The 25,789-nt window shown below is 66.5% G+C and overlaps 6 protein-coding genes across 9 annotated transcripts; 2 read left to right on the forward strand and 4 right to left on the reverse strand.

Annotated features, from left to right (window-relative positions):
* LOC115602785 (dnaJ homolog subfamily A member 1-like) lies at positions 1–3,491 on the forward strand. Of its 2 annotated transcripts, none has more exons than XM_030474188.1 (8): positions 1–59; positions 240–390; positions 467–665; positions 1,245–1,349; positions 1,424–1,651; positions 1,735–1,965; positions 2,489–2,589; positions 2,673–3,491. In XM_030474188.1, the coding sequence occupies exons 2-8, from the start codon at positions 259–261 to the stop codon at positions 2,901–2,903; spliced, it is 1,227 nt and encodes a 408-aa protein (XP_030330048.1). In that variant the 5' UTR covers positions 1–59; positions 240–258; the 3' UTR covers positions 2,904–3,491. The 2 variants fall into 2 exon arrangements, with proteins under 2 accessions (XP_030330048.1, XP_030330049.1); XM_030474189.1 differs by having other exon boundaries at positions 44–59; positions 235–390.
* A 1,582-nt stretch (positions 3,492–5,073) lies between these two features.
* CRABP2 (cellular retinoic acid binding protein 2) lies at positions 5,074–8,887 on the reverse strand. Its single transcript, XM_030474194.1, has 4 exons — positions 8,667–8,887; positions 7,022–7,200; positions 6,184–6,300; positions 5,074–6,088 (listed from the first exon to the last, which is right to left on the reverse strand). The coding sequence occupies exons 1-4, from the start codon at positions 8,734–8,736 to the stop codon at positions 6,038–6,040; spliced, it is 417 nt and encodes a 138-aa protein (XP_030330054.1). The 5' UTR covers positions 8,737–8,887; the 3' UTR covers positions 5,074–6,037.
* A 2,241-nt stretch (positions 8,888–11,128) lies between these two features.
* Positions 11,129–13,010, reverse strand: ISG20L2 (interferon stimulated exonuclease gene 20 like 2). The gene is made up of 3 exons (XM_030474190.1): positions 12,496–13,010; positions 12,174–12,374; positions 11,129–11,833 (listed from the first exon to the last, which is right to left on the reverse strand). Exons 1-3 carry the CDS (start codon positions 12,892–12,894, stop codon positions 11,720–11,722), a joined length of 714 nt encoding a protein of 237 aa, XP_030330050.1. The 5' UTR covers positions 12,895–13,010; the 3' UTR covers positions 11,129–11,719.
* RRNAD1 (ribosomal RNA adenine dimethylase domain containing 1) lies at positions 12,635–15,903 on the forward strand. The gene is made up of 7 exons (XM_030473667.1): positions 12,635–13,032; positions 13,610–13,723; positions 13,805–14,099; positions 14,168–14,230; positions 14,312–15,018; positions 15,394–15,581; positions 15,665–15,903. The coding sequence occupies exons 1-7, from the start codon at positions 12,635–12,637 to the stop codon at positions 15,862–15,864; spliced, it is 1,965 nt and encodes a 654-aa protein (XP_030329527.1). The 3' UTR covers positions 15,865–15,903.
* On the reverse strand, positions 15,894–17,515 carry MRPL24 (mitochondrial ribosomal protein L24). 2 transcript variants are annotated; one of them, XM_030474191.1, is made up of 6 exons: positions 17,437–17,515; positions 16,777–16,952; positions 16,583–16,678; positions 16,399–16,502; positions 16,179–16,309; positions 15,894–16,089 (listed from the first exon to the last, which is right to left on the reverse strand). In XM_030474191.1, the coding sequence occupies exons 2-6, from the start codon at positions 16,948–16,950 to the stop codon at positions 15,953–15,955; spliced, it is 642 nt and encodes a 213-aa protein (XP_030330051.1). In that variant the 5' UTR covers positions 16,951–16,952; positions 17,437–17,515; the 3' UTR covers positions 15,894–15,952. The 2 variants fall into 2 exon arrangements, with proteins under 2 accessions (XP_030330051.1, XP_030330053.1); XM_030474193.1 differs by having other exon boundaries at positions 15,897–16,089; positions 16,179–16,326.
* A 464-nt stretch (positions 17,516–17,979) lies between these two features.
* HDGF (heparin binding growth factor) lies at positions 17,980–24,398 on the reverse strand. Of its 2 annotated transcripts, none has more exons than XM_030474195.1 (6): positions 22,802–24,398; positions 19,099–19,175; positions 18,870–19,008; positions 18,608–18,784; positions 18,343–18,527; positions 17,980–18,257 (listed from the first exon to the last, which is right to left on the reverse strand). In XM_030474195.1, exons 1-6 carry the CDS (start codon positions 22,886–22,888, stop codon positions 18,251–18,253), a joined length of 672 nt encoding a protein of 223 aa, XP_030330055.1. In that variant the 5' UTR covers positions 22,889–24,398; the 3' UTR covers positions 17,980–18,250. The 2 variants fall into 2 exon arrangements, with proteins under 2 accessions (XP_030330055.1, XP_030330056.1); XM_030474196.1 differs by lacking the exon at positions 22,802–24,398 and adding an exon at positions 21,614–21,714.
* Between the last annotated feature and the right edge of the window lie 1,391 nt (positions 24,399–25,789).

The raw sequence follows: 25,789 nt of genomic DNA on the forward strand, positions 1-25,789 counted from the left end.
GGAGCGCGGGGGGCGTGTCCCCGGCTTCCAGAGAGTTCGGAGACGGGAGCGGAGCGGCGGTGAGTGATGGCGGCCCCGGCGCGGCCCGAGCCCCGCTCCCGGCTCCCCCCGCTCGGCGGGGCCCGGTGGCGGGCGGAGGGGATGGGGGGGTTAAAGCCGTGGTGACCGCCGGGGCGGTGCGGGCGCGCCGCGGGGATGGGTCGCTCCTGACATGTCGCGACTTCGCGGTTGTATCGCAGCGCGTCGGCAGCGAGGACGATGGTGAAGGAAACGGGTTACTACGACCTGCTGGGCGTGCGGCCGGGCGCCACGCTGGACGAGATCAAGCGGGCGTACCGGCGGCTGGCGCTGCGCTACCACCCCGACAAGAACCCCAGCGAGGGCGAGCGGGTGCGTGCAGCCCCCCCCGGCGCCCCCTGCCCGGCCCCGCTGCGCCCCCCCCGGCTCACCCCCTGTATCCCCCCAGTTCAAGCAGATCTCCCAAGCCTACGAGGTGCTGTCGGACACCCACAAACGGGCGCTGTACGACCGCGGCGGGGAGCGAGCCATGAAGGAAGGAGGCTTGGGGAGCCGGGGGGGCAGCGCTGGGTTCGGCTCGCCCATGGACATCTTCGACTTCTTCTTCGGAGGGGGAGTGCGGATGCGCGGCCGGGCTGACAGGAGAGGTACCGGCATAAAGGGGATCCCCTCTCATCCTCCAGCACCCCGCGACCTGCCCAGCGCTGCTTTTGGGGGGCAGCAGCAACGCCCCCCGCGGCACCCGGCCCGACGCTTCCTCCTCAGCCCGTCATTACTTTCTCCATCAGCCCCTGTTCAAAGGGCCCTGCCCTGGCCCGGCTTTCCCCCGGTGTCCCCGGGGCTGGGGCTGAGTCAGCCCAGCGCTGCCCTGGGCTCCTTTGGGGGGAGGCTGGAGCGAGAGTCAGGGCGTGCGGAGCCGCTGGGGTGACTCTTGGCGTGCCTCTGGCCTGGGTCATGGCACAGGGTGACTCGCCGCAGCGTTCCCTGCTGGGATGGCGCGATTTAATAGCAGGGCAATTAGGAGCCCGGGGGGAAGCGTCTGCTCCAGCTGGAGGGAGGCGATGAGGAGCTGCAGGGAAAGAGACCACCAGAAACATGGGGAGATCCCTTTGGAGCCAGCGCCTGGCTTCATCCCGAAGGATGGAGGGAAGCTGCTCGGCCACTGCTCCCTATGGAGAGCGGGGTGATGGGGAGGCTGACCCGGGCTCTCCCCTCTGTTCCCGCAGGGAAGACCGTGGTGCACCAGCTCTCCGTGTCCCTGGAGGACCTCTACAACGGCACCACTCGGAAGCTGTCCCTGCAGAAGAACATCATCTGCAGGAAGTGTGGAGGTGAGCCCCGGGGTGCCGGGGGGGGTCCCCAGCACCGCAGCCCCCTCCTCACCCCTCCTCTCCCCTCCCCGCAGGCTGTGGGGTGCGGGAGGGCGCCCAGAGGAGGTGTCCCAAGTGCCACGGCTCGGGCATGGAGGTGCGGATCCATCAGCTGGGGCCCAGTATGATCCAGCAGATCCAGACGGTGTGTTCCCAGTGCCAGGGCCAGGGCGAGTGGATCCGGCCTCGGGATTGCTGCCTCACCTGCAACGGCCGCAAGGTCGTCAGGGAGAAGAAGATCCTCAATGTCCACCTGGATAAAGGTGGGATGGGGCCGTGTGGGGCGCGGGGGCGCCCCTAAATGTGCTGCGCCCCCCCCCCTGAGCTCCGCTTCTCCCCCCCACAGGCATGAAGGACGGGCAGAAGATCACGTTCCATGAGGAAGGGGACCAGGTCCCGGGGCTGGAGCCCGGGGACATCATCATAGTCCTGGATCAGAAGGAGCATCCCGTGTTCCGGCGCAGCGGCGACGACCTCATTGTGCGCAGGGAGATCAGCCTGGCCGACGCGCTGTGCGGCTGCCGCCAGGTCATCCGCACCCTGGATAACAGGAGCCTGCTCCTGGCCTCCCCGCCAGGTGGGAGCGGGAGCGGGATGCGTGGGGCAGCCCTGCAGTGGGGCTGGGATTGGGGGCGGGATGCACTGGGACAGCCCTGCAGTGGGGCTGGGATTGGGGGCGGGATGCACTGGGACAGCCCTGCAATGGGGCTGGGATTGGATGCACTGGGCCAGCCCTGCAATGGGGCTGGGATTGGATGCACTGGGACAGCCCTGCAATGGGGCTGGGATTGGGTGCACTGGGACAGCCCTGCAATGGGGCTGGGATTGGGACCAGGATGCACTGGGACACCCTTGCGAGGGGGCTGGGCTTGGGGCTGGGATTGGCATCGGGATGCACTGGGACAGCCCTGCAGTGGGGCTGGGATTGGGATCAGGATGCACTAGGATGGCCCTGCAATGGGGCTGGGATTGGGACCAGGATGCACCAGGATGGACCGGGATGCACTGGGACAGCCCTGCAGTGGGGCTGGAGTTGGGACCGGGATGCACTGGGACAGCCCTGCGAGGGGGCTGCGCGCTGACACTTGTCCCCCCACCAGGGGACGTTATCCGGCCCGGAGACCTCAAGTGTGTCCCCAACGAGGGGATGCCCGTCTACAGGAGCCCGTTCCAGAAGGGGAAGCTCATCCTGCAGTTCCAGGTGAGGAGCGGGCGCCGGGGCCACATCCTGCACCCCTGCGGGGTCTCCGCCTGCTCACGCCGTGCTTCCCCGCGTGTTCCCAGGTGAAGTTCCCGGAGCCAGGCTGGCTGCCCCCCGAGCGCCTGCGCCAGCTCCAGGCCTTCTTCCCGCCGCAGGACGAGGTGATGGCCACGGAGGACACGGAGGAGGTGGAGCTCAGCGACTACACGGCCCATGGGGGGCCGGGGGGGCGAAGGCCCTTCCCTGGGGACCCCCCCCACGATGATGACTTTGAGGACGGGACGCGCCAGCACGTCCAGTGCCAAACCTCATAGCCAGGGCTGGGGGGGGGGGGGGCTGTGGGGCAGAGCTTGGGGGGGGGGCTATGGGGCAGGGAGGGGGCTCTCGGAGCCGTCACCTTCAGGGATGTACATAGGTCACCTTTGGACAGCACTTCACCTCCCTTTGCCCCCCCACTTTGGGGACCCCCCCCCCAGGCCCTCCTGCTAAAGGGGATGGGCCCCTTCAGTGGGTGCTGCCCTGCACTGAGGGGAAGGGGGGGCCCTCACCCCCTGCCTCAGTTTCCCCATTGATGCTGGGGCAAAGCCTCCCGACGAGCCCCATAGGGGGAGGACTTGAACTGCCCCCCCCGGCCCCGGCCGGCCCCACAGCGCCGTGGGGCCCCCACAAGGCCTTTGCTTTGCCCATTTCTGTCCTTGCTGGAGCCTGGCTCAGGCCTGGGAGCGAGGGGGGGGTTTCTCTGGTCTCTTTGCACACACAAAAGGGGGTTTTTTGGGGGGGGTCCCGTCCCTTTAATTTATTTTTTAGAGGAATTTTAAGCATTTTTTCTCTGTTGTCATTGTCGGGGGGGGGCTGGAGGGGGGGCACTTTGTACTTGGCATTAAAAGCAAATCCCGACTCCAGCGGCTGCGTGGTGCCGGATCCCTGCGGATTCCCCATGGATTCCCTGTGGGGTGGCTCCGGGCTCCTGCTCCGTGGCCGGGGTGTGCCTCAGTTTCCCTGCTGTGACCCAGCGGGGCCAGAGCTGCCCCCCAACCCCTCCTGTCCCCCCCCCTTTCACCCCATTGTGACCATCCCTGCGGAGGCACCCCCCCCCCCCCCAGACAACTTCATGCCCCCCATTGCTTTGCTGTGGGGCAGAACCAGGTGCGGGCAAAACCCCCCCAAACTGGGGGGGGAAGCTGCACCCCTTTAATGCACGAAGATGGGGGTGAACCCCTTGGGGGGGGCTGCAGCTGGACACACACACATACACCCCCCCGCTCCTGCTGGAGCTCAGGGAAGCGTTTGGCTCCAGATGTGGATGGAGGAGGAGAGCAGGAACAATGGTGGCCACCGGCCAGCTTTGGGGGGGCCCCACAGCCCCCGGGGTGAATCCGCACCCTGTGGGAGGGGGGTGATGGGTGGTGGCCGTGTTCCCCCCCCCCCCCCCCCGCCCTGGGTGTCCCCTCCCAGAGGTGACAGCGCGTTATGGGGCGCGTCACCCGCGTCCTGGGCTGCCCTGGGGGCACCCCACGGCAATGGGGTCACCCCACGGCAATGGGGTCACCACCAATGGGAGCCCCCCCCGCCCCCCAAACCGGTCTCTGCCCTTTGTCACCGGTGCCCTGTGGCACCCGCAGCACCAGGGACCCCCCTTCCCAAACCTGGCACCTCCCAGAGCCCATCACCGGGACCTCCATCCCCATGGATCATCCTGGGGGGGGGGATTGCTCCTCCAGCCCGGCTTAACCCCCCCACCCCCCCAACCAGGACCCCCCATTCCAGCCTGGAAAAGGAGGATGTTCCCCCCAAACCTGCCCAGCAAGTCCTGGGGGTCATTCCTAGCCCCATCCTCAGCCCCATCCATGGCTCCATCCCCGGCCTCATCCACCCCCCAGCACGCTCCCCCCTGGCGGGGGCTCTGGGGGCACCTCTCTGTGGCCCCCCCATTGTCCCCTGCGCAGACCCCGCGCATCCCCCCACGGCTCCAGCGATGGGGGGGGGATGTTCCATGACCCCCCCCCCCAGCACATACACTGCGGGGCCCCCCCGGGGGTCGCTCATTCATTCGCTCCCTCCCGCCCATTCATTCCTCTGCTCATTCATCCCCTCGCTCCGGCCCCGCTTTGTCTCGGCACATGAAAGCCGAGGGGCCCCCTCCCCATCCCGGGGGGCAACCGGGGGCCCCCCGCAGGTCACCGGGGCCGCTCGGGGCCGGCTGAGAGGCGCCGGGAGCACCGAAACCACCCAGGAGGAGCCATGGAGCGCGGGGGGGGGGGCCCATTCCAGAGCATTCCCGAGCACCCTCTTGGCGCTGGGGTCACTGTGACCCCCCCCTTCCCAGCTGGAATTCGGTTCCGGTGGGATGGGGGCACATCCATCACCCCCCCCCCCGGACCTCCCCATCACTTGGGGGGCAGCAGGATGGGACCCCCAATGTGGCTGGATAGTGGGGGGGTTGTGCAGGCCCCATAGACCCCCCGTGACAAGCAGAGACACGAATCGGAGCCGTCCCTTGGGCAGCCAAGGGGAAAGCGGATATTCCAAAGGGGGGTAGAAGCGGGAATTGCGCGGGGGGGGTGGGGGGGGGCTGGTTTTCCATTACCCGGGTGGGTGGTTGTGGGGTCTTGGGGTGGGAGGAAGCGGCAGGTTTGGTGATGGAGCCAGGTCCATTGACCCCCCCCCCCGCCATGGTCCCGCATCCCGGTTGGATGCTGGGAAAACCGGGACATGGTCTGGGAATGGCGATGCCAAGTGTCCACCTGGAGATACCGGAGCCTTCATCCCCCCCTCCTCCTCCTCCCCAGGGAAGGTGTAATTACACCCTTCCTGCTGCTGCTGAGGAGGGGGGGAAAGCAGCGGCCCCCCCCCATTGCTGCCCCACAGCTGCCCTATGGCTGCCTCATGGCTGCCCTATAGCTGCCCCACCTCTGCCCCATTGCTGCCCCCTGCTTCCCACGCTGGGATGTGCCAACGCGGCCACTGCCTTTGCCTGGGGGCCCTTGCGCAAGGATCGGGCGTGTGGCAGCAGGAGCAGGACATGGGGATGTCGGGACATCGGGACGTCGGGACATGGGGCAAAGGACATTTATTGGGAAGCGGAGGGAAGGGCCAGGGATGGTCCGGGAGGGGTTGGACCCGGGGGAGGGGGCCGGCCCTGGTGCTCTGTGACCACGGAGCCACCATCTGGAGCCATCGGGGGTTTCCTTCCACCACATCAATGACAATAAATACCTGGGGCGGGGACACACGGGGGCTGCGTCCAAACACAACACATCCAAGTGAACCAAACCTGCCTAAAACCAGCCCAAACCCCCCCCCCTCCACCCGGGTGCTTTGGCTGCAGCGAGAGAATGAGGCTTGTGGGGGGGCTCTGCTGTACCCCCAGGGGAAGATGCACCCCTGTGGCTGTGGGGGGACTGGAGGGGACACGGGGGGGGGACACGGGGACACTGGTGCGGTGGCATCACTCCCGGACGTAGACCCTGGTGCAGACGACGTCGTCGGCCGTCATGGTCTGCAATGAGGAGCAGGTCATGGATGGGACCCCCCCACACGCACGCACATATATAAAGGGAGTTTCCCAGCATGCCCCGGGGCAGGGATGCTCACCAGGATGAGCTCCCCGTCGTTGGTCATCTCCCTGGACCAGCCCGTCTTGGGCCCCTCGCCCCGGAGCAGCCGCTGCTCACAAACCATCTTGTTCTCACTCGCCCACTTGGCCAAGCTCTGCACAGGGGACAAGGGGACAATGGGGGGGGGGACACCCCGAGACACCCCCAGAGCCCCCCCACAGGGTGCACTATCTGTCAGTGTGCTGGGACATGCATGGGGATGGGGATGGGGATGTGGATGGGGATGTGAATGGGGACACGGATGGGGATGGGGACACGGATGGGGGCACGGATGGGGATGTGGATGGGGATGGGGACATGGATGGGGACACTGATGGGGATGTGAATGGGGACATGGATGGGGACGTGGGTGGGGACACAGATGGGGACACGGATGGGGATGGGGACATGGATGGGGATGTGAATGGGGACGTGGATGGGGACGTGGATGGGGACGTGGATGGGGACGTGGATGGGGACATTTGCTCCTGCTCCCAACAGTGTCTGGGATCACATGTACCCGGGGCAGGGGGCACAGGGAAGGCGGAGGGACCGTCCCCCTCCGACAAGAGGGAGCATGTGGCTGCATGTGTGCAAACACGCGTGTGCACGCATGACCACGGGCGCACTTGCACCAGTGTGCACGCACACGTGTGTAACTGCTCTCACACGCCTCCATGTGCCCTTGTGCAAAACATGTGTGGACACGACGCGTGTCCATCTACGCACACGCGAGAGCGCGCACACGCACACGAGTGCTCCTGCCCTCCCGCCACACGCGTGTGGGTGCGTGGAGACACGCGTGTGGGTGCGGGGGGACGCGGGGGGGGCCGCACCTTGCAGGGCCGCCCGTCCACCGTCTGCTCCTCGAACTCCTGCCCGATGCAGAAGCTGATCTCCGTGGTCCGCACCGTGGTCGAGGTCTTGATGTAGAAGCTCTCCCCGTCCTGCCGGATCTCCACCGCGGGCTTGGAGGCTGCCGCCACCGCGATCTTCCTCAGCATCACGTTAACCCCTGGGGACAAGGGGCGGGACATGGGGCTCCCCACTGATGGGGGGCCCGGGGGTGGCTCTGGGGCGCGGGGGGCGCACACACACACACGCGCGCATCGCCAGGGGGACCCCGGCCCCGCGGAGGCACATCTGGCTCAGCCACATCTGGCTCTCGTTACCTGGCTCCGGATGCGCCCCGGGGAAGGGATGAGGGTGATGGGGTGGGGGGGGGTGTGAAGGGGCTCCCCCAGGCCGGGGTGACGGCGGGGACACGGCCCTCGGTGACCCGCGGGTCCCCCCCCCCAAAGCGCAGCTGCGGCTTTGTCCGCGCTGCCGCGGGCGCCTCATCCATCACCGGCCGAGCCCCGCGCTGTCACCGCGGCCGCGCTTTGGGGACGTTGTTCCCTTGGCACCCTCCGCCTTGTGCCCCGGTCCCCCCCTCAGAGAAGGGCCCTGCGGGGAGGGGGTCCCCCCGCATGGGAATGAGGGGACACGGATGGTCCCAACCCCGCAGCGGGGACACGGGGGGATGCGGGTGCTCGGCGCGGGGGGGGGGGCACACGAAAACGTCCCTGGGAGGCTCCCCATGGCCGGGACCTTGGGGATGCTGCTGCTGACCAGGGCGGTGCAGGGGGGACCCCCAGGTCTGACCCACACTTGGGGGTCCCTGAGGCCCCCCCCCCCATGATGCTCAAGAGGAGAAAACAGCCGCCAAAGGGAGCAAAGTCCCTTTATTGCGGGGGGAAGGGGGCACGATGCAGGCAGATGTGGGGGTCCGGAGCTGACACACCCTCCCCCCCCCCCCAGCGCCTCCACCATGGGGGCCCTGAGGCCGGGGGGGCCCCGGAGCCTCCCAGGTCCGCGGTGGGGAGGGAGGAGCAGCCGGTCGCAGATCGCTTTCCCTGCTGCGGTTCCCCCGGTGGGGGGTGGGGGGGAGGGAGGGGGCCGCGGGGGGGGGGCGGGGAATGAAACCCAAGAAAGTGATAATTATCCTGAAATATTCGCTCCGGATCCCCTAACCTGGAAAAAATCCCGCTCCGGCGGCCCGGGGGGGGCCCTGCCCACAGCCCCGGGGCCCCCCGCTTCCCCCCCCGGCCGTGGGGCCCGGCTCTATGCACCTCCCAAAGCCCCCTCACAGTGTGGGGCAGAGGGGACCCGACATAGGATGGGGGCACCCCGTAGAGTGAGGGCCCCTTGGGTGGGATGTTGGGGATACCGGGGAGGGGGGAGCCCCATTGGGTGCCTTTGGGGGGGGGGCAGGCGCAGGGTGTTGGGGGGGATGATGGTTGGGGAGCACCACAGCGGCGGGGGGGGCCGCAGGGGCTGTGCTGGACCCCCCCTCCCAACCTCCCGTGCCTCAGTTTCCCCAACGGGCTTTGTGAAAGGGGGGGCTCCGGACGCCCCCAGGGCTGGAGGAGGGGTTCGGTGGGGGGAGATGTGGGGCAGGACCCCCCCCGATCCCCCCCACACCTCGGGGCTCGCACTCACCCAACGCCTTCAGCAGCTCCTCGAAGTTCTCCGAGCTCTTCATCTTCCAGTTCCCGGAGAAATTGGGCATCGCGGGGCCGGGGGGGGACAACGGCGCAGCGAGGGGGGGACACCGAGGGGGGGACACCGGGGGGGGACACCGAGGGGGGGACACCGAGGGGGAACGGACGGCACCAGCGACCCGCCGCTCCCTGCGCACCGGCCCCGCCGCTCTCCGGTCCCGGCCCGGCCCGGCCCGCCCGCGCCGCCCGTTTTATTGCCGGGCCGGTCCCACCCGCTCCGCCCCCGGCCCCGGCCCCGGCCCCGGCCCCGGCCCGGGGGGGCTCCGCGCTCACCTGCGGGGCTCCGCACCGGGAGGGCGCCGGAGGGACCCCCCCAAAGTGTCTGCACCCCCTTAAAGTGTCTGTGCTCCCTAAAGTGACTGTGACCACCCCTAAAGTGACTGAACCCCCTTAAAGTGTCTGTGCGCCCCTAAAGTGACTGTGACCACCCCTGAAGTGTCTGTGCCCCCTAAAGTGACTGAACCCCCCCAAAGTGTCTGCGACCCCCCAAAGTGTCTGCACCCCCTTAAAGTGTCTGTGCCCCCCAAAGTGTCTGTGCACCCCTAAAGTGACTGTGACCACCCCTAAAGTGACTGAACCCCCCCAAAGTGTCTGTGCGCCCCTAAAGTGTCTGTGACCCCCCTAAAGTGTCTGCACCCCCTAAAGTGACTGAACCCCCCCAAAGTGTCTGTGCGCCTCTAAAGTGTCTGCACCCCCCTTAAAGTGTCTGCACCCCCCAAAGTGACTGAACCCCCCTAAAGTGTCTGTGCCCCCCAAACTGCCCACATCCCCCCCCCCCGAGCTGCCCGCACCCCTCTAACCTCCCTGCACCCCTAACCCCAGCCCTGCCTCGCGCGGGGGGGGCCACACGCGTGCACACACACGTCCCGACACGCGTGCACACGCAGCGCGCAGGTGCTCGGGCCCGCACATACATGATGCGTGCACACAAGCGAGGAGCTCCACGTGTCGCGTGTCCAGCCCCGCGCTCACACGCGTGTGTCACACATGTGCAAGCGTGTTCGGGCTGCGGGAGGTTGGGTTTTGGGGGGGAAGGGGAGGATTTGGGGTGCTCGGTTGAGCCGGTACCGGGATGAGCGAGAAATGGCGTTTCTGGCTCCTTGGCAGCTCCAAGATGGAAGGAGCGAGATTCCTGCTGCACTTTGGGGGTGAAGCTGCCCCCCCGGAGCCACATTCCCGTCCCGAGCCCCCCACATTCCATGGGGTGGCGCCGCCGAGGAGCCAAGTTGTGGCTTGTCGCGAGTCCCTAATCCCCTGAAGAACAGGATTCCCAACAAAGAGCTGACAGATCCCGACCTACGGCGGCTGCTGGAGGGGATGGGGCTGGAATGGGGGGGGTCGGGGAGGGGGGCACCCCAAGGCTGTGTGTGTGTCCCCCCCCAGGGCCACAGGAGGTGGCAACGGCATGGATTTGGGGGAAAAGCAGCTGGATTTGGAGAAGTGGGTGGAGGGGATGGGGTGGGACCCCCCCCCCGCCCCACATCTGGAAGGGATTCTGTTGGGAAGGGCGGATAAAGGCTTCACACCCCCCCGAATTCCTTGGAAACCGCAGAAATCCCGAGGGCAGGGTCCAATGGGGGTCACCCCCCAACTGCCTCTCATTGGGGGGGGACAATGTCCAGTGTCACCCGAGCTCCCCGGTGGGACAGGACCCCCCCAACTTCTCACTGCGTTGAGCTGAGGGGCTCCAAGGTTGGGGGGGGCGGTGTGAAGCCGCCCGTGCTGCCCCCCCCCACCCCTGCAAATCCATCCCAGCTGTGGGGCTCCCTCGGGAATCGATCCCAGCCGGACAGCGGGAACGTGCCCCACTGTGGGGCTGGGGGGGGGGGGGACCCCACACACACACCTCATGGCCCCCCCCCTCCCCTCCATGTGCCCCCCGGCGCCGGCTCCTCCTTCCCGAGGAGGTAAAAGCTCCTTTAAGGCTCGGCCATTCCAAAGCCTGGTCGTAAACTCGGCTCCAACACAAAGGCTCCCGCTTCCCATCCATGCGCTCACCTTCCCTGGGATCCGGGGGCATTCCCACCCCTTCCCGGCACGGCTCTGGGTGAGGCGGGAGCGCACACACACGGAGCCTTTGGGAAAGGGGAGCTGACCCCCAAAACACCCCGCAGGATCCCATGGGATGCTCGGGAATGCTGCGGCCCCCCCAGTCCCACATGGATGCAGGAGGGATCCCCAAGCCCTGGGAGCAGGCACTACCCAGCAGCCCACGACTGAACTGGGAAAGGGGGTGACAATGGGGGGGTCCCCCATGAGCATGGGCTGGTGTGAAGGTGGGGGGGGGGCGGGCAACTGCTTCTCCTTCAACCAGCAGCACCCCCACAGAGCCTGGTGTGGGGCACCCCACTGCCCACCCCCCCGGGGGGGTCCCCCCATTGGTCTCCAGCACCAAAAGGCTCATGAATCATTCCCGTTTAATTGGGATTGGGGCTGTAACCAGCTCAGTTCCAAACAGCCCCCACCCCGGGGCAGCCCCAGAACTGGGGTTCGGGGCAGCCCCACACCGGAGGCAGCGCTAAGGACGCGGTGGTGGCACTGGTGGCACTGGTGGCACCGGTCCCCCGTGCCCAGGCTCGTCCTGGCCCTTGTGCAATGAGGAAGATGGAACCAAAGCTCCCAAACGAAGAGCTCCCGGAGCCCTTCGGCGCTTCCTGCTCCTGGCAGAGGTAGTTGTGCAAGATGGGAAGGACCAGGAAGGGAAGGAGCCCGCCCTGGGCACCGCTTCCCGCAGGGAATGGGGCTGTGGAGCAGGGAGAGCCCCTCGGAGGCACCCAGACTGTGGTACCAGCACCGCTGGGGGGCACAGTGTGGCCCCAGCTCTGCCCCACGTCGCTGGGGAGGACGGGGGCTGTCACACAGTGCTGGGATAAGGCACATCAGGGCGCAGGGATGCTGGTGCCCGGCTCCATGCTCCCACCCGTTGTCCATAGGGATGGATGGAACAGCACCGGGACCCCTCTTGGGGTGCAGGATGGAGCTGGGGGGGCCTCACTCCTGCTTGGGGGTCAGCAGGAGCTGTTGCTCCCATTCCACCTCCACCACCTTGTAGAGCTCCATGGTGGTCCGGGCGTCCTCCACCGAGGAGTGGCCGCTCTTCCCGACCTGTTGGGGACAGAGCACGGGGGGGGCACAGCCTGAGACACTGCTCTGACACTAACCCCCCCCCCCCAGCGCTGCAGGGGTCCCTCCTCCTGTGGGCTGGCACCCAGTGAGGGGGAAACTGAGGCACGGGGCAGCCTCGCAGTGGGGGCACAACTTGGAGCGCCCCGAGCTCAGGATGGTGGGAATCATGGAATGGGTCGGGTTGGAGCAACCTTAAAGCTCATCTAAAGCCACGGGCAGGGACACCTTCCACTAGAGCAGGTTGCTCCAAGCCCCTGTGTCCAACCTGGCCTTGAACACTGCCAGGGCTGGGGCCCTTCCCGCCGGGGGGGTGCCCCACCTGGATGTCCTTGTGCAGCAGCTCCTTGGCCAGGCGCTTCAGGGACACGGTGGCGTTCTCGGGGAAGCCGCCTTTGCGGTTCAGCAGCGGCATCTTGGACGTGTCGCGGGTGAGAGCTTCGGGGTGGAAGTACTTGAGCGCCTTGAAGTCGTTGTGGACGGCGTGACCCACCACCACCTTCCCCGCGAGGAGGCGCAGGATCTGCGGAAGCGGCTCGGCGTGAACGCAGCCTCCCCCCGTGGGGCTGCCCCACGGCGGGACCCACAACGAGCCTCCCCCCCCCACCCCACCCCCCACCCAAAAACCCGGCCCGGCTCCGCACCTCTTTCCGCGCCGCGCCGAACGGGACGGCGCCGGCCATGTGGTGCCGCCGGATGCCGCTCCAGCGGGTGCGGTAATCCACGACGGGCGCGGCGGGCCGGACGTACCGGTCGTACAGCACGTCCCCGCCGTAGCCCACGATGCTGCAGCGGGCCAGGGCGCTGCGGCGCCCGCCGGGGCCCGTACCCACCATCTCGCAGTCGATCGCCACCGCCGGGCCGCTGGGGGGCGCTGCGGGGCCGCTCCCGCTCCCGCCGCTGCCTTTGGCGCGGGCGGGCGCCGGCCCCCGCCGCTCCGCGCGCCGCCGCTGCAGGAAGCGCCGGTGCTTCCGGTTGCCGCGCGGGGCCGCGCGGGGCCGCGCCACGTGCGCCGCGTGCACGTTGAGGATCAGGTCGGACATCGCGGGGGGGGGAGGGGAGCGGGGGGGGGGAGGAACCGGGACCCCCCCGGAGCCGGCACCGGCGGCCGCGGCACGAGGCGGGGTAACCGGCGGAAGTGACGCGATAGCCCGGCGGGAAGGCGCGGATGGAGGCGGGCGGTGAGTGGTGCGCGGCGGCTCCCCGCGGTGGTGACGTGCCGGGTGACGTCACGGCGGGGGGGGGGACACAAACACGCGCTGGAGCTGCCCGGTGATGACGTCACGGCCGCGGGAAGGGGGGGGGGGAAATGGCACGGCCGGGTGACGTCACGGCGGTGGGAGGGGCGAGGGAGCCGCGGCCCCGGTGATGTCACTGCCCGGTGACGTCATGGACACCGGTGTGATGTCATCGGCCCGGTGAGCTCACAGCCAGGGGGAGGGGGATGGCGCCTGGTGATGACGTCAGAGCCCTAGTGGTGACATCAGCGTCCCAGGAAACACCCCGGGATGACATCACAGCCACATGGGTGACATCACAGCCCATGGGGGGACACCCCCCATGATGTCACAGCTCCAGGGGAAGCCCTGGGATGACATCACAGCCCCAGGAGTGACGTCACAGCCCCAGGGGAAGCCCTGGGATGACATCACAGCCCCAGGAGTGACGTCACCGCCCCAGGGGACACCCCCCGGATGACATCACACCCCAAGGGGTGACCTCACACCCCCAGGATGACATCACCACCCCCCTCCCCAGGTTCCCCCATGGCCGCCCCCCCCCCATGGGGCTCTGCAGTGGGAGCAGCAGCGAGCAGCCGACATCGTCCGGCTGCTGTCTCTGTACCGGCCCCTGCTCGACGCCTGCGTCATCGTGAGTGCCCCCCCCGGGCCCCCCCATATCTCCCCCCGTGTCCCCCCACATCCCCCAGCCCCACCGCCCCCTCTCCCGCAGGATTTCTTCGCCGAGGGGCTGTGGGCGCAGCTCCCCCCCCCCATGGCAGGCAGCCCTGGCCTCGGCCGCCCCCCCGCAGCTCGCCCGCCTCCTGGGGGGGCCCGATCCGGGGGGGCCGGGGCCCCTCTGGCCGCTGTCCCTGTTGGCCTTCGCCGCCGCCTCCCGCGCCCTGTCCTTCCCGCGGGGCCCCCCCGGCGCCGCCGCGCGCCCCCCCTGCCAGAGCCGCCGCCTGCACCCGCTGCTGCGCCGCCACGTCAAGCCCAAGAAGCAGCACGAGATCCGGCGCCTGGGAAACGTGGGTGCCCCCCCCCCCCGCACCCTTACCCCCCCAAAACACCCCCCAACACCCTCCTGTCCCCACAGCTCCTGCAGCGCCTGAGCCAGGCCACCGGCTGCACGCACGTGGTGGACGTCGGAGCGGGGCAGGTAGGAACGGGGGGGCCCTGGGGGGGGGGGTCTCCATGTGTGTCCCCATTGTCTGAGTGTGTGTCCCCCCCCCTTTCCCAGGGCCACCTCTCGCGGTTCCTGGCCTTCGGCCTCGGTTTCTCCGTCACGGCGGTGGAGGGTGACGGCCGCTTGGCCGGAGCCGCCGAGCGCTTCGACCGGGAGCTGCTGCGGGAGCTGCACAAAACGGGGGGCACCGGCCCCGAGCGGCCCCCCCGGCGCCGCCCCCCCCCCCAGCCCCGCTCCCCGCTCACCCCCCGGGGCCCACAGCACGTTCCGGGCCGCTTGGACCCGCTGCTTCCATGGGGGGAATTCCTGTTACCCCCCAACCCACCCGCTCCTGCTGCCCGGAACCCCTTGGGGGGCCCGGGGGGGGCAACGGACGGGCAGCGGGTGCTGGTGACGGGGCTCCACGCCTGCGGGGACCTGAGCCCGGCGCTGCTGCGCCACTTCGCCCGCAGCCCCGCGGTGGCCGCCGTGGCCTCGGTGGGCTGCTGCTACATGAAGCTCTCGACCCCCCCGCACCCCCCCGGGTACCCGCTCAGCTCCTGGGTCTCCGCTTTACCGGGCCATGAGCTCTCGTACCGGGCGCGGGAGAGCGCCTGCCACGCGCTGGAGCAGTACCGGGGGCGCCTGGGGGGGGGCAGCCCCCGCCTGCGGGCGCATTGCTACCGGGCTGTGCTCGAGACCCTCATCCGGGGGGCCCGGCCCGGCCTCAGGCGCCCCGGGGTGCAGACCGTGAAGAAGGCGCATGCCCTCAGCTTCCCGCAGTGTGTCGGGGGGGGGGGGGCACGGACCCCCCCGGTGAGATTTGGGGGGGGGAAGCCCCATGTGTGTCCCCCAGTAAGTTTGGGGCTTCCCCTCAGTGAGATTGAGGTGGGGGGACTCCCCTCTGTGTGTTCCCCAGTGAGGTTTGGGGGGGGACACCCTTATTAATGTCCCCCAGTGTGGCTGGGGGGGGGGGAGCCCCATTAGTGTCCCCAAGTGAGTTTGGGGCCTCCCCCAGGGAGTTTGGGTTGTGGGAACCCCCCTCAGTCAGTTTAGGGGGGACGACCCCTATTAGTGTCCCCCAGCAAGTTTGGGGCTTCCCCTCAGAGGGTTTGGGGTGGGGGGGACCCCCTTCAGCCCCCCCTATCCCCCCCCAGATACGCCCGCCTGGGGCTGCCCCGCGTGGGGCTGGATCCCGCCAGCATCCCGCTGGATTCGGCCGCGGTCGGGACCATGCTGGAGCAGCAGCACCAGGTCGTGGCCTTCTTCAGCCTCACGCTGCTGCTGGCGCCGCTGGTGGAGACCCTCATCCTCCTCGACCGGCTGCTCTACCTGCGGGAGCGCGGTGGGTGCCCGGCGGCGCTGCCCCCGGCGACGGGCCGGTGCCACCGGTGCCACCGCTGAGCCCCCCCCTCCGTGTCCCCACAGGCTTCCACTGCGCCCTCGTGCCCCTCTTCGACCCCCGGTTCTCCCCACGGAACCTGGTGCTGGTGGCCGCGCGCTGCCCCCTGGGCACGGTGCTGGCGGGGCTGGAGGAGGAGGAGGAGGAAGGCAGCGAGGATGAAGCTGAGCCCCCCCCAGCGGGACAGAGCCCCCCGAACCCCAGCACCGGGCACCGGCCGCAATAAACCCATCATCAGTGGCTGCACCAAAGCACCACGGGGCAACGTGAGAGGTGTTTATTACCCTGGGGGGGGTGGTCCAGTCCCCCCCCAGTTAATACCAGTAAGATTTCTTAGCCCGGCGCGTCTCCACGATGTCCATTGCATCCATGATCTCCTCCTCAAAGGTCTTCAGAGACGGCACGTACGTCTTCTCCATCGCATCCTCCACCGACGTGTCCTTTGGGCCATCTGTGTGCCAAGGGACAGCGTTGACCCCCCCCCCAGCCCCTCCCCGTGATCCCAACATGTGTGTGTCCCCCCGCCATGTCCCCACTCACCGATCCACTGCTCGGGGACGATGCCGTCGCGGCGCTGCTGCAGCGGCAAAGGGATGATGCGGCCGCTGCGCAGGGACACGCGGACGCGCTCGCCCTCCTCCGTGTAGCGCCATTGCACCTCCGTGGGCTTCCTGACGGCAAACAGCAGCTTGAAGGGGGGGTCATAGTGGGGGGGTCACTTTGGGGGGGGTCCTCTCACCCCCTTCTCCGTGCCCGTTACCGGTCCTCGGGGTCCACCAGGGAGATCTGGCTGAGCAGCAGCGGCGCCTCGCTGGCAACGTAGGTGCCGCTGTACTTGGTGGTGCGGTTGATGTAGCGGTAGTGCTGGCATGGGGATGGGGGGGTCACCACCAGCACCCACAGCCTGTGTGTGCCCCCCCCCCAGTCCCCAGCTCCAGCCTCACCGTGTTCAGCCCTTCCACCACCACCCAGTTGCGGGCTCGCACCACCTGGGTGACCATCGCCTGCTTCCCCGCGTCCTTCCCGCTCAGGACCTGGACCTGCGGCGTGAGGAGAAGCGGGGGGTCAATGGGCATGGACCCCGTTGTGTGGGGATGGGGGGGGAGGATAAAAAGGGGGGACACACACACACACTCACCGTGTCCCCCTGGAACACCTTCCAGTCCTCGCTGGCGATGGGCTCCACGATGACCCTGCGGCGCTGCTTGCCCGGCGGGTTGCGGTGCTTGGCGGCCGCGGTGTCGGGGGGCCACGTGCCGTGCCGGTAACCGGCGGGCAGCCGCGCCGCAGCCAGCACGGCCGAGAGGCGCATGGCTGGGGGGGACACGCTGAGGCACCCGGGGACCCCCATGGGGCACCCAGGGACCCCCTTGAGGCACTCGGGGACCCCCATGGGGTACTCAGGGACCCCCATGGGACATCCAAGGACCCCCATGGGGCACCCAGAGACCCCTTTGAGGCACTCGGGGATCCCCATGGGGTACTCAGGGACCCCCATGAGACACCCAAGGACCCCCATGGGGCACACAGAGACACCCATGGGGCACTCAGGGACACCCATGGGGCACTCAGGGACACCCATGGGGTCATGGATGCTGTGACTTAGAGGGGGGGGTCACCCGGGGTCCCTCTTACATGCCCCCCCCCCCCAGTGGCACCCCGGGGTCGCTCTGAGCGTGGTCCCTCTCCCCAGCAGGACCCCCTCTAGAGCTCCCTGTCCCAAGGGGACCCCCAAACGCCCCCCATAGGCCCCCGGTGCCCCCCAGAGGCCCCCGGTGTCGCGTCCCCCCGCCCTCACCTCCAGCTCCCGCGCCCTCCGAGCCGCGAGGGGGCGTGGCCTGGCGCGGTGCACGCCGGGACGGGTAGTCCCGGGGGAGGGGGACTCTGTGGCGGCGCGGTGCACGCTGGGAGTTGTAGTCCTTCCCTCCACTGCCGGCGCGGTGCCTTAGGGCCGCGCGGTGCACGCTGGGAGTTGTAGTCCTCTCCCCCCCCACCGCCCGCGCTGTGCCTTGGGGGACCGCGCGGTGCACGCTGGGAGTTGTAGTCCTTTCCCTCACCGCCCCTCCGCGCACACCCCCGGTGTCCGCGGCCTTGGTCTGCGATGGAGGCCGCGGCCCCTCCCCGCCGCCCCGCGGGGCTCCCTAAGCGAGGCCGGGGCTCCCCCCGCGGCCTACGCGCTGCCCCGGCCGGGGCCTCTCGGTGGCCGCTGGGAGCTGTAGTCCTCAGCCCCGGCTCCATTTTCTCCTCAGGGCCCGGGGCCGGGGGAGCCGTGACCCGGCGGGACCCGCTCCGGCCGCCGCGGGCAGCGGACCCGCGCAAAGGGAGGCGCCAGCCGGTGTGGAAGCGCTTTAAAAAGGCATGAATCGCTTTTATTTCCAATCAATCAACTGCTCAGCCCCTAGGACTCACACTACAGAAGCATGCACCGCGCCGGGGGGGGCGCGGGCCGGGGCTCGGGGCTCTCCCCCCGGGGGCTCAATTCATTCCTCGGCTCTTGGTTCCTGGTTTCAATCGCGGGTTCGGGTGGGTTTTTCCTCAGCCGGAGCTTCGCACGCAACGAGCAGCACCCAAAGGAGCCCATCGGGGACGGGACCGGCGCGCCGGGGAGCCCGCTACAGGCTGCCGTGGGGAGACACGCACATGGAGGGGGGGCTCGGTCGCGGCGGCTCCGTCGCCCCGAGGGGAGCCCGCGGCGCGCACTCACCTCTCCTTGTGGTCTCTGACCTCCCCCGTGCCCGTCTCCTTGGCCTCGGTGGCGTCGGGCGCGCCGGCGGCGCTGTTCTTCTCCCCATCGCCCGCGTTGGGCTTCGGCTCCTCCTTGGGGGGCTCCTCGTTGTCCATCTTCACCCCTTCCTGCCCCTCCGCTTCCTTGGGGCGTTTGGGGGAGTTCTGGGCAAGGGAGAAGCGAGGCTCAGCCTGGCCCCCCCCGCCCCCCGGTACCCGCAGCCCCATTCCCGACCTTTTCCTACCTCGGAAGCATCTTCTGCTTTCCTCTTGATCCCGGCTTTCTCGTTCTTCTCCTTGGATTGCTCGTCGATCACCAGCTTCCCCTCCTCGTCGCTGCTGCCCTCGGCGTTGCCCTTCTTCTCCCCGTCGCCCTCCGGCTCCCGCTCGGCGTCCTCGGGGCAGGTCTTCTTCTGGGTGGGCTGAAGGGAATCGCGCAGGGAATCACATCGGGAACGACACGGGGGGAATGAGCCACGTGGAGGGGACGACCCAACCACCGCTCACCTGGTAGCCAGAGGCTTTGACTGTTGGGTTGTTCTCGATCTCCCACAAGCCTTCGCTGAAGCCTTTCCGCTTGTTGGGCTTCCCAAACTTCTCCTTGCATTCCTCGTAGGGGAAGAGGTCTTTGGGCCCCAGGAACGCTCTGCTCGGGAAGGAAGGAGCCGTGAGGGATGGATCCCACCTCTCCCCATGGCCATGGGGCGCTGCTGCCCCCCCGCTGCCCCCCACTCACGTCTCGTGGGTCCCGAAGAAGAACACTTGGTATTTGTTGGAGGAGGATTTGACGGCGGCTTCCGGCATCTCGTCAATCTGCGGGACACCGGGATGGGATGAGCACAGGGAACACCCGGACGCCGGCGCGTCCAACCGGGCACGGCTCGGGAGAACAGCATCCCTTGGGAATCCACCCCCTGGCAGCACCCCCCCCCCCCCGGCATTCACACTGTGCCCAGCGGTGCCAGGGCAGCGGGGGGGTCCCTTCTCCCACCCCACGGATAAGCTCTTGTCTAGACTGGCTCAGCCAGATTTAGCTCCACAGATCCCGCGGGAGCCATCGCTTCCATAGGGATAAAGCAGGAGGTGTCGGGGTGCTCGGTGCTGGGCCCCCCCCCAAAGGCGCCGTGATCCCGCTGCTGTCAGGTGCTGCTTCCCTGAGCGCGAATATTCCCAAGGTGCCAAGTGGGAATAGAGCGAAAGCGACTCCGGCGGCTTTAAATAGCAGCTAAAAATAACGCCCCCCCGCCCCCCCCGGCTCCAGCCGGCACGAGGAGCCAGCAATTCCCAAGGGAAGCCTGGAAGGAGCCGAGCAGGGCCTTGGGGTGCTGGGTGCCACTCCCGGGGTGCTGCTGCCCCACGGCGCAGCCTTTGCCGTGTCACTGTCACCCCAATGTCCCCCAAACCATCAGACGGGGATGCTCTAAGGGCTGACCGGGCCCAGGGTTTCATTCCCAGAGCTGGGAATACCGCCCGGCTTCACCCCTCGCCATCCGGGACTAAGAGATGCTGCTGTGCCAAGGGGCTGCGGGCACCGGGAACGAGCGGGAAGCTGCTGCGCACATTCCCTGCTCCCGCAGAGCTGGACCAGGATGCGGCTCCGTTGCCATCAGTTGGGAGCATCCATCTTCCCGGATCCAGGGGGTTTTTTGGGATCATGCCCTACCCAAGCCCCACCCCCGGCACCACCATCCTGCCCCAAAGCTCCCTCTGCTCCCCCCATCCGGCACCTCCAAACGCATTCCAGGAGCAGGGATGAGGGGAGCGGGGATGGTCTCACCCTTCTCTCAGCTCATTCCCGGGACGACGGAGCAAAGGCTCCACTATCCCGAGTGGGAACACGGCCCCCGAGCCCCCCACAGAGCCCCCCCAACGTGCTGGTTTCAGCCTCCTTCCCTAAGGAACGTCGCTGAGGACACAGTTTGAGCCGAAGGGACCTTCCCAGCTCATCTCCTCCAATGCAACAACCAGGGACACCCGGACACCGGGCGCCGTGTCCCCACGCCAGGACCCGTCCTTGGCCAAGGTCGTGCTCGAGACCCACGGATGGGCCCCGATGAGGCGGGACCCAGCACCCAACCCTTATCTCTGCCCTTCCCCAGCACCCCCTTCCCGTGGGGCTCCTCTATCTGCAGGGGCAGGCGGGAGCTGGCCTGCGGGTGACACCCTGCTGGGCACCGCGATAGCACCCATGGGTGCTGGGGGGGGGAGCCCCCCAACACCCCCCAAGGGCCAAAGAGCCCCGGGCCAGGCTCCGGTGTGGCTTTGTCCATCCCGTTGCTCGGTGGTTGCAGGTTAAAGCACAGTCCCCCCCCACTGTCCCCCCCCCCGGTGGCACCAGCACGTCCTTGCCCCCGGCACTGGGGGGCACTGGGAACAAGAGGCTCCGGAGCGTGGCAAGGGAGGGACGGGCACAAGCCCCACTGTGGACTCTGCCCCCAACCTCTGCTCCTGCCCTTTGCAACTGGTCCATGGGGCAGGAGCGGAGCAAAGGGAGGTCCCGGGGACCCCAAGGGAGCAGTTCCCCCCCCACCCCGCCTCAGTTTCCCCATTGCTGGCAGTGGGGAGTTGGCCGTAGGGAAGAGGGAATGAATGGAATTCATTCACATGGGGCGCACAGGCAGGTGGGTTGGGGGGCCGGGCTCATGCAGCCCCATCCCAGTGCCCAGCTGGGTATGACACCACGGTGATGGGCTGCACCCAGCACCCCTGCCCCCCAAGTTCCCTGGATTCAGCCCCAAAGTGGATCCGACCTGGCTACAAGGAGCGCCCCCCACCGTATGCCTGGCGATGGGAATGGGACCCCTGGCACAGCGCACCCCGGTCCCTGCCGTGCTCCCACCTCATCCCAGCGGGTTCTGGATAACGGATGGGCTGCCTGGATAAGGGCTGGGATGTGAGGAAGAGGATGGTGTGTGTGTGTGAGGAAGCAGAGGTCCCGCTCCCCGCCCCTCATCTCCGTGCCTCAGTTTCCCTTCTCTTTAGCGCTGCCCCATTGAACCGAAGTGGGGGGGCACTGAGCTGCCGCCATAACCCCGACCTCCCCACGGTGCTTCCAGCTTTCCCTTTGCCATTCCTACCCCTTCCCTCGCCATTCCAGCCACACCTGGTTGGGAACAACCATCCCAGCACGTTTCATCACAACACCCGCTTAGTCACGGGGTTAGTCACCGGAGGGAGCGGTGATGGGGGGGGTGGGGGGTGTTCAACACCCCAAATCCCCCTTTATCCACCCCATATCCCTCATGGAAAACCTGTTCCATGATGGTGGATCCCTGTGGCTCCTCCTCGCAAAGCCGCTTCCAGCGGCCGGTGCCAAATCCGAGCGGTTCCCAACCCCCTCCGCGGCCTCCCCGCCAGAGCCCTACAAACCAAACAAAAGTTATTCAAAGCCAGGAGGGGGGAAGGAGGAGGGAATGGTCGGGAATGGTTGGGAATGTTGGGAATGGTGGCGAGGGGACAAGCAGCGCGATTCCTCCCCGTTCCGCTTTGATTCGGGAAGCAAGGGGGGGGGGGGTGTTAGCGGCCCAGTTTGCAACAAGGCCGGGAAAGGGGGGGGGGGAAACATTCCAAGGATTAAACTGCATCATTAACTGCTTCATATAACCCCAACCGTATCCCCAAGCCGGAGCTTCCCACCGGGATCAAGCTGGCTGCATCCCGGTGTCCGCGGCCCATGTGCTGCCCCCCACGCCGGGGGCTTTGGGGTCCCCAGCGCCGCGCAGGGACCCCCCCCTCCACCATCCATACGGTGCTTGGGAATGCTGCCCGGCAGCCAGGAATGGGACTGGGGGCCTGGCACATGGTGGGCACCTGCCTCGGCACCCCCACGTGTGTGTGTGTGTCCCCCCCCAAACTCCGTCCCAACTCCTCCATAGCATCCATTATCCAAAGCCCAACTCCAGGCCCCCCCCCATGGCCCCGCGGCGGTGGGAAGGCCACGGGGGTCACAATAGGATGATAGGATTGGGGGGGGGTGATTTTAGCTACACCCCCCCCCCCCCCAAATCCCCCCGTGCTCCGGAGCGGGAAGCGGCGCTTCACCCTTCTGCCCATAGGAACCCAACCTATGGGTCCCCCCATTCCCACCCGTGACCCCCCCGATCCCCTCCACACCCCCCAAGAGTGGGGGTGAATAAACAGCACAGAAGGGCCCCGGGACGCGGTTCCCGGTACCCGAAACCCCCAAAATCCCATTAAAATAACCACAAAGCGCTTCCCCCCCCCCCCCCGGTACCGACCTCCCCCCCCAACTTTTCCACCCCGCGGCCTTATATAAGGCAGCGGTAAAGTTGGAGCCAGCCGGGAGTCCCGTGTGTGTCCCCCCCCGTTCCCGGTTCACCGGCCGCGTTATGCAACGGGGAGCACCGGGAAAGCGGGCGGAAGGATCAAACCGGGTCCCGTGGCTGTCCCCCCGCCTCGTTCGGTCGCCGGTTGCTTACCCGGGCGGGCCAGTGCGGGTAACCCTTCATCTTGGCAAAGACCAGGTCCCCGCATTTGTATTCCTTCTGCCGGTTGGACCGGGACATCTTCGCTGGCGGCTGCTCCCGGTGCAACGGAGGGGAAGGGGAAAGGGGGAAAGGGGAGAAGGGGAAAGGGAAAGGGGGGGGTTAAAGCCGAACTTTAGGACGCGAACCCCTAAAGCAGGAGGGATCCGCACGGCAAAGCACCGCGGGGAGGGGGGGGGGGGGAAGGAGGAGGAGGAGGGGACCCGAAGGTTCCTCCTGCCCCCCGGTGCGGCGGCGCCCGGTAACGAGCCCTATGGGGGGGGCGCGGCGGCGGGGGGGGGGCAGCCCCGGCCCCGCGGCGTTAGAGGCGGCGCGGAGCGGCGGAGGGTCCGCGCCCCATGCGGTTGTTTGTGTTTGAATTCAACTGCTCCCTCCCTCCGCCGCCCCCCCCGGCCTCCTCCTCCTCCTCCTCCTCCTCCGCCGCCGCCGCCGCCGCCGCCGCCGCCCGGTGGATGCGCTCGGTGGCTCCGCAGCGCTGCCTGGCCCCGGCCCACGCGGGAGGGGAAAATGGAGCCCGATACGAGTGGATGGGGAACGGTGGGGGGGTGGTTCCAGCTCGGGATGGGGGAGTTGTCGTGGGTGTGTCGCGATAAAAGGGGACGCGGCGCGGCCATGCGGTGTGGGGGTATGGTAGGGGCGGGCGGAAGCATGTGGAAGCGGTGTAAATCCATGTGAAAACAGTGTAAAACCAGCGTGAATCCATGTGAAACCAATGTAAAACCAGTGTAAATCCATGTGGAACCGGTGTAAAACTGTGTAAAACCAGTGTAAATCCATGTGGAACCGGTGTAAAACTGTGTAAAACCAGCGTGAATCCATGTGAAACCGATGTAAAACCAGTGTAAATCCATGTGGAACCGGTGTAAAACTGTGTAAAACCAGTGTAAATCCATGTGGAACTGGTGTAAAACTGTGTAAAACCAGTGTAAATCCATGTGGAACTGGTGTAAAACTGTGTAAAACCAGTGTAAATCCATGTGGAACTGGTGTAAAACTGTGTAAAACCAGTGTAAATCCATGTGGAACTGGTGTAAAACTGTGTAAAACCAGTGTAAATCCATGTGAAAACAGTGTAAAAGTGTGTAAAACCAGCGTGAATCCATGTGAAACCAGTGTAAAACCAGTGTAAATCCATGTGAAACCAGTGTAAAACCAGTGTAAATCCATGTGAAAACAGTGTAAAACTGTGTAAAACCAGTGTAAATCCATGTGAAAACAGTGTAAAAGTGTGTAAAACCAGCGTGAATCCATGTGGAACCAGTGTAAAACTGTGTAAAACTGGTGTAAATCCATGTGAAACCAGTGTAAAACCAGTGTAAATCCATGTGAAACCAGTGTAAAACTGTGTAAAACCAGTGTAAATGCATGTGAAACCGGTGTAAAACTGTGTAAAACCAGTGCAAATCCATGTAAAACAGTGTTAAACTGTGTAAAACCAGTGTAACATTGTGTAAAACTGTGTAAAACCAGTGTAACATTGTGTAAAACTGTGCAAAACCGGTGTAAAACTGTGTTCAACTGTTAAACCAGTGTAAAACCAGAGGAAATTCGTGTAAAACCAGTGTAAAAGCAGTGTAAAACCATGTAAACCCAGTGTAAAACCATCTAACACTGTGCAAAACAGTGTAACACCACACAAACCCCAGTCTAAACCCTTTGTAAACCTGTGTAAACTGGTGAAAAACCAGGTAAACCCAGTTAAAAGTGGGGTCAAACCAGTTAAATCTGGGGTAAAAGTGGGGTAAAGCCAGTGCAAACCTAGTGAAAGGCCAGTGAAAGCCTTGCACAGGCGGTGTAAAGCCGGTGTAAAGCCATGCAAACCCCTTGTAAACCCAAACCGTGTCGAGCCGGTGCCATTCCCAACGTTCCCCATCCCAGCAGGAGCTGATGGTGCCGCCGGAGCAGGAGGACTTTGGAAAGAGGGAAGATAAACAACTGGGAGCATTTTGTGCTCTGGGCGAGCTCCAGCATTCCCCAAAGCGTTGCTCTTCCCAAACCCCCCGTTCTACCAGGATCACTCCCAACATGGAGAACAGAATCCTGGAATGGGTTGGGTTGGAGGGACCTTAAAGCTCATCTAAAGCCATGCGCAGGGACACCTTCCACTGGAGCAGGTTGCTCCAAGCCCCTGTGTCCAACCTGGCCTTGAACACTGCCAGGGATGGGGCAGCCACAGCTTCTCTGGGCACCCTGTGCCAGCGCCTCAGCACCCTCACAGGGAAGAGCTTCTGCCTCAGAGCTCATCTCAATCTCCCCTCTGGCAGGTTAAAGCCATTGCCCTTGTCCTGTCCCTCCATCCCTTGTCCAAAGCCCCTCTCCAGGTTTCCTGGAGCCCCTTTAGGCACTGGAGCTGCTCTAAGGTCTCCCCTTCACGCAGCAGAGGGGCAGGATCCCCTCCCTGCCCTGCTGCTCCCGCTCTGCGGTGAATTAAACGTGCAGGAACATCTCTGTGGGGCTGGGGACGGGGGTTATGGGGTGATGGAGGCATAAACTGTCACCTCAAGCTCTATAAACCTGTCCCAGGTTCAGACTTGGAGCAGTGCAGCTCGCCTGGGGGGGCCGGGGTGGCGATGGGGACGCTGTCCCAGCACCCAGCCTGGCCCAACCAAGCATTAAATGAAGCCCAAACCCTTTGCAAGACGAAAAGCTCCACCATGAGCCGGGGTTCCTGGGCTGGATCCTTTCCCTTCCTCCCCTGGGGCTGCTTTCCTTGGCTCCACTTCTCCTCCCGAGCTGCAAAGGAACACAAAGGGAGAGGCAGCGGGGTCAGAGCTCCCAGCAGGACCCCGGGGAGGGCCAGGCTTGAGGAATCTCCAGCTTAAACAAGAAAAGCTGGATAAAGGGCAAGGAAAAACAAGGTTTTGCTCCCTCCTTGTGCGAGGCGAGAGCAGGACCTCGGTTCAACTCGGTCCCCGCAGGGTT

Source organism: Strigops habroptila, chromosome 22 (genome assembly GCF_004027225.2).
Source record: "Strigops habroptila isolate Jane chromosome 22, bStrHab1.2.pri, whole genome shotgun sequence".
Lineage (NCBI taxonomy): Eukaryota > Metazoa > Chordata > Aves > Psittaciformes > Psittacidae > Strigops > Strigops habroptila.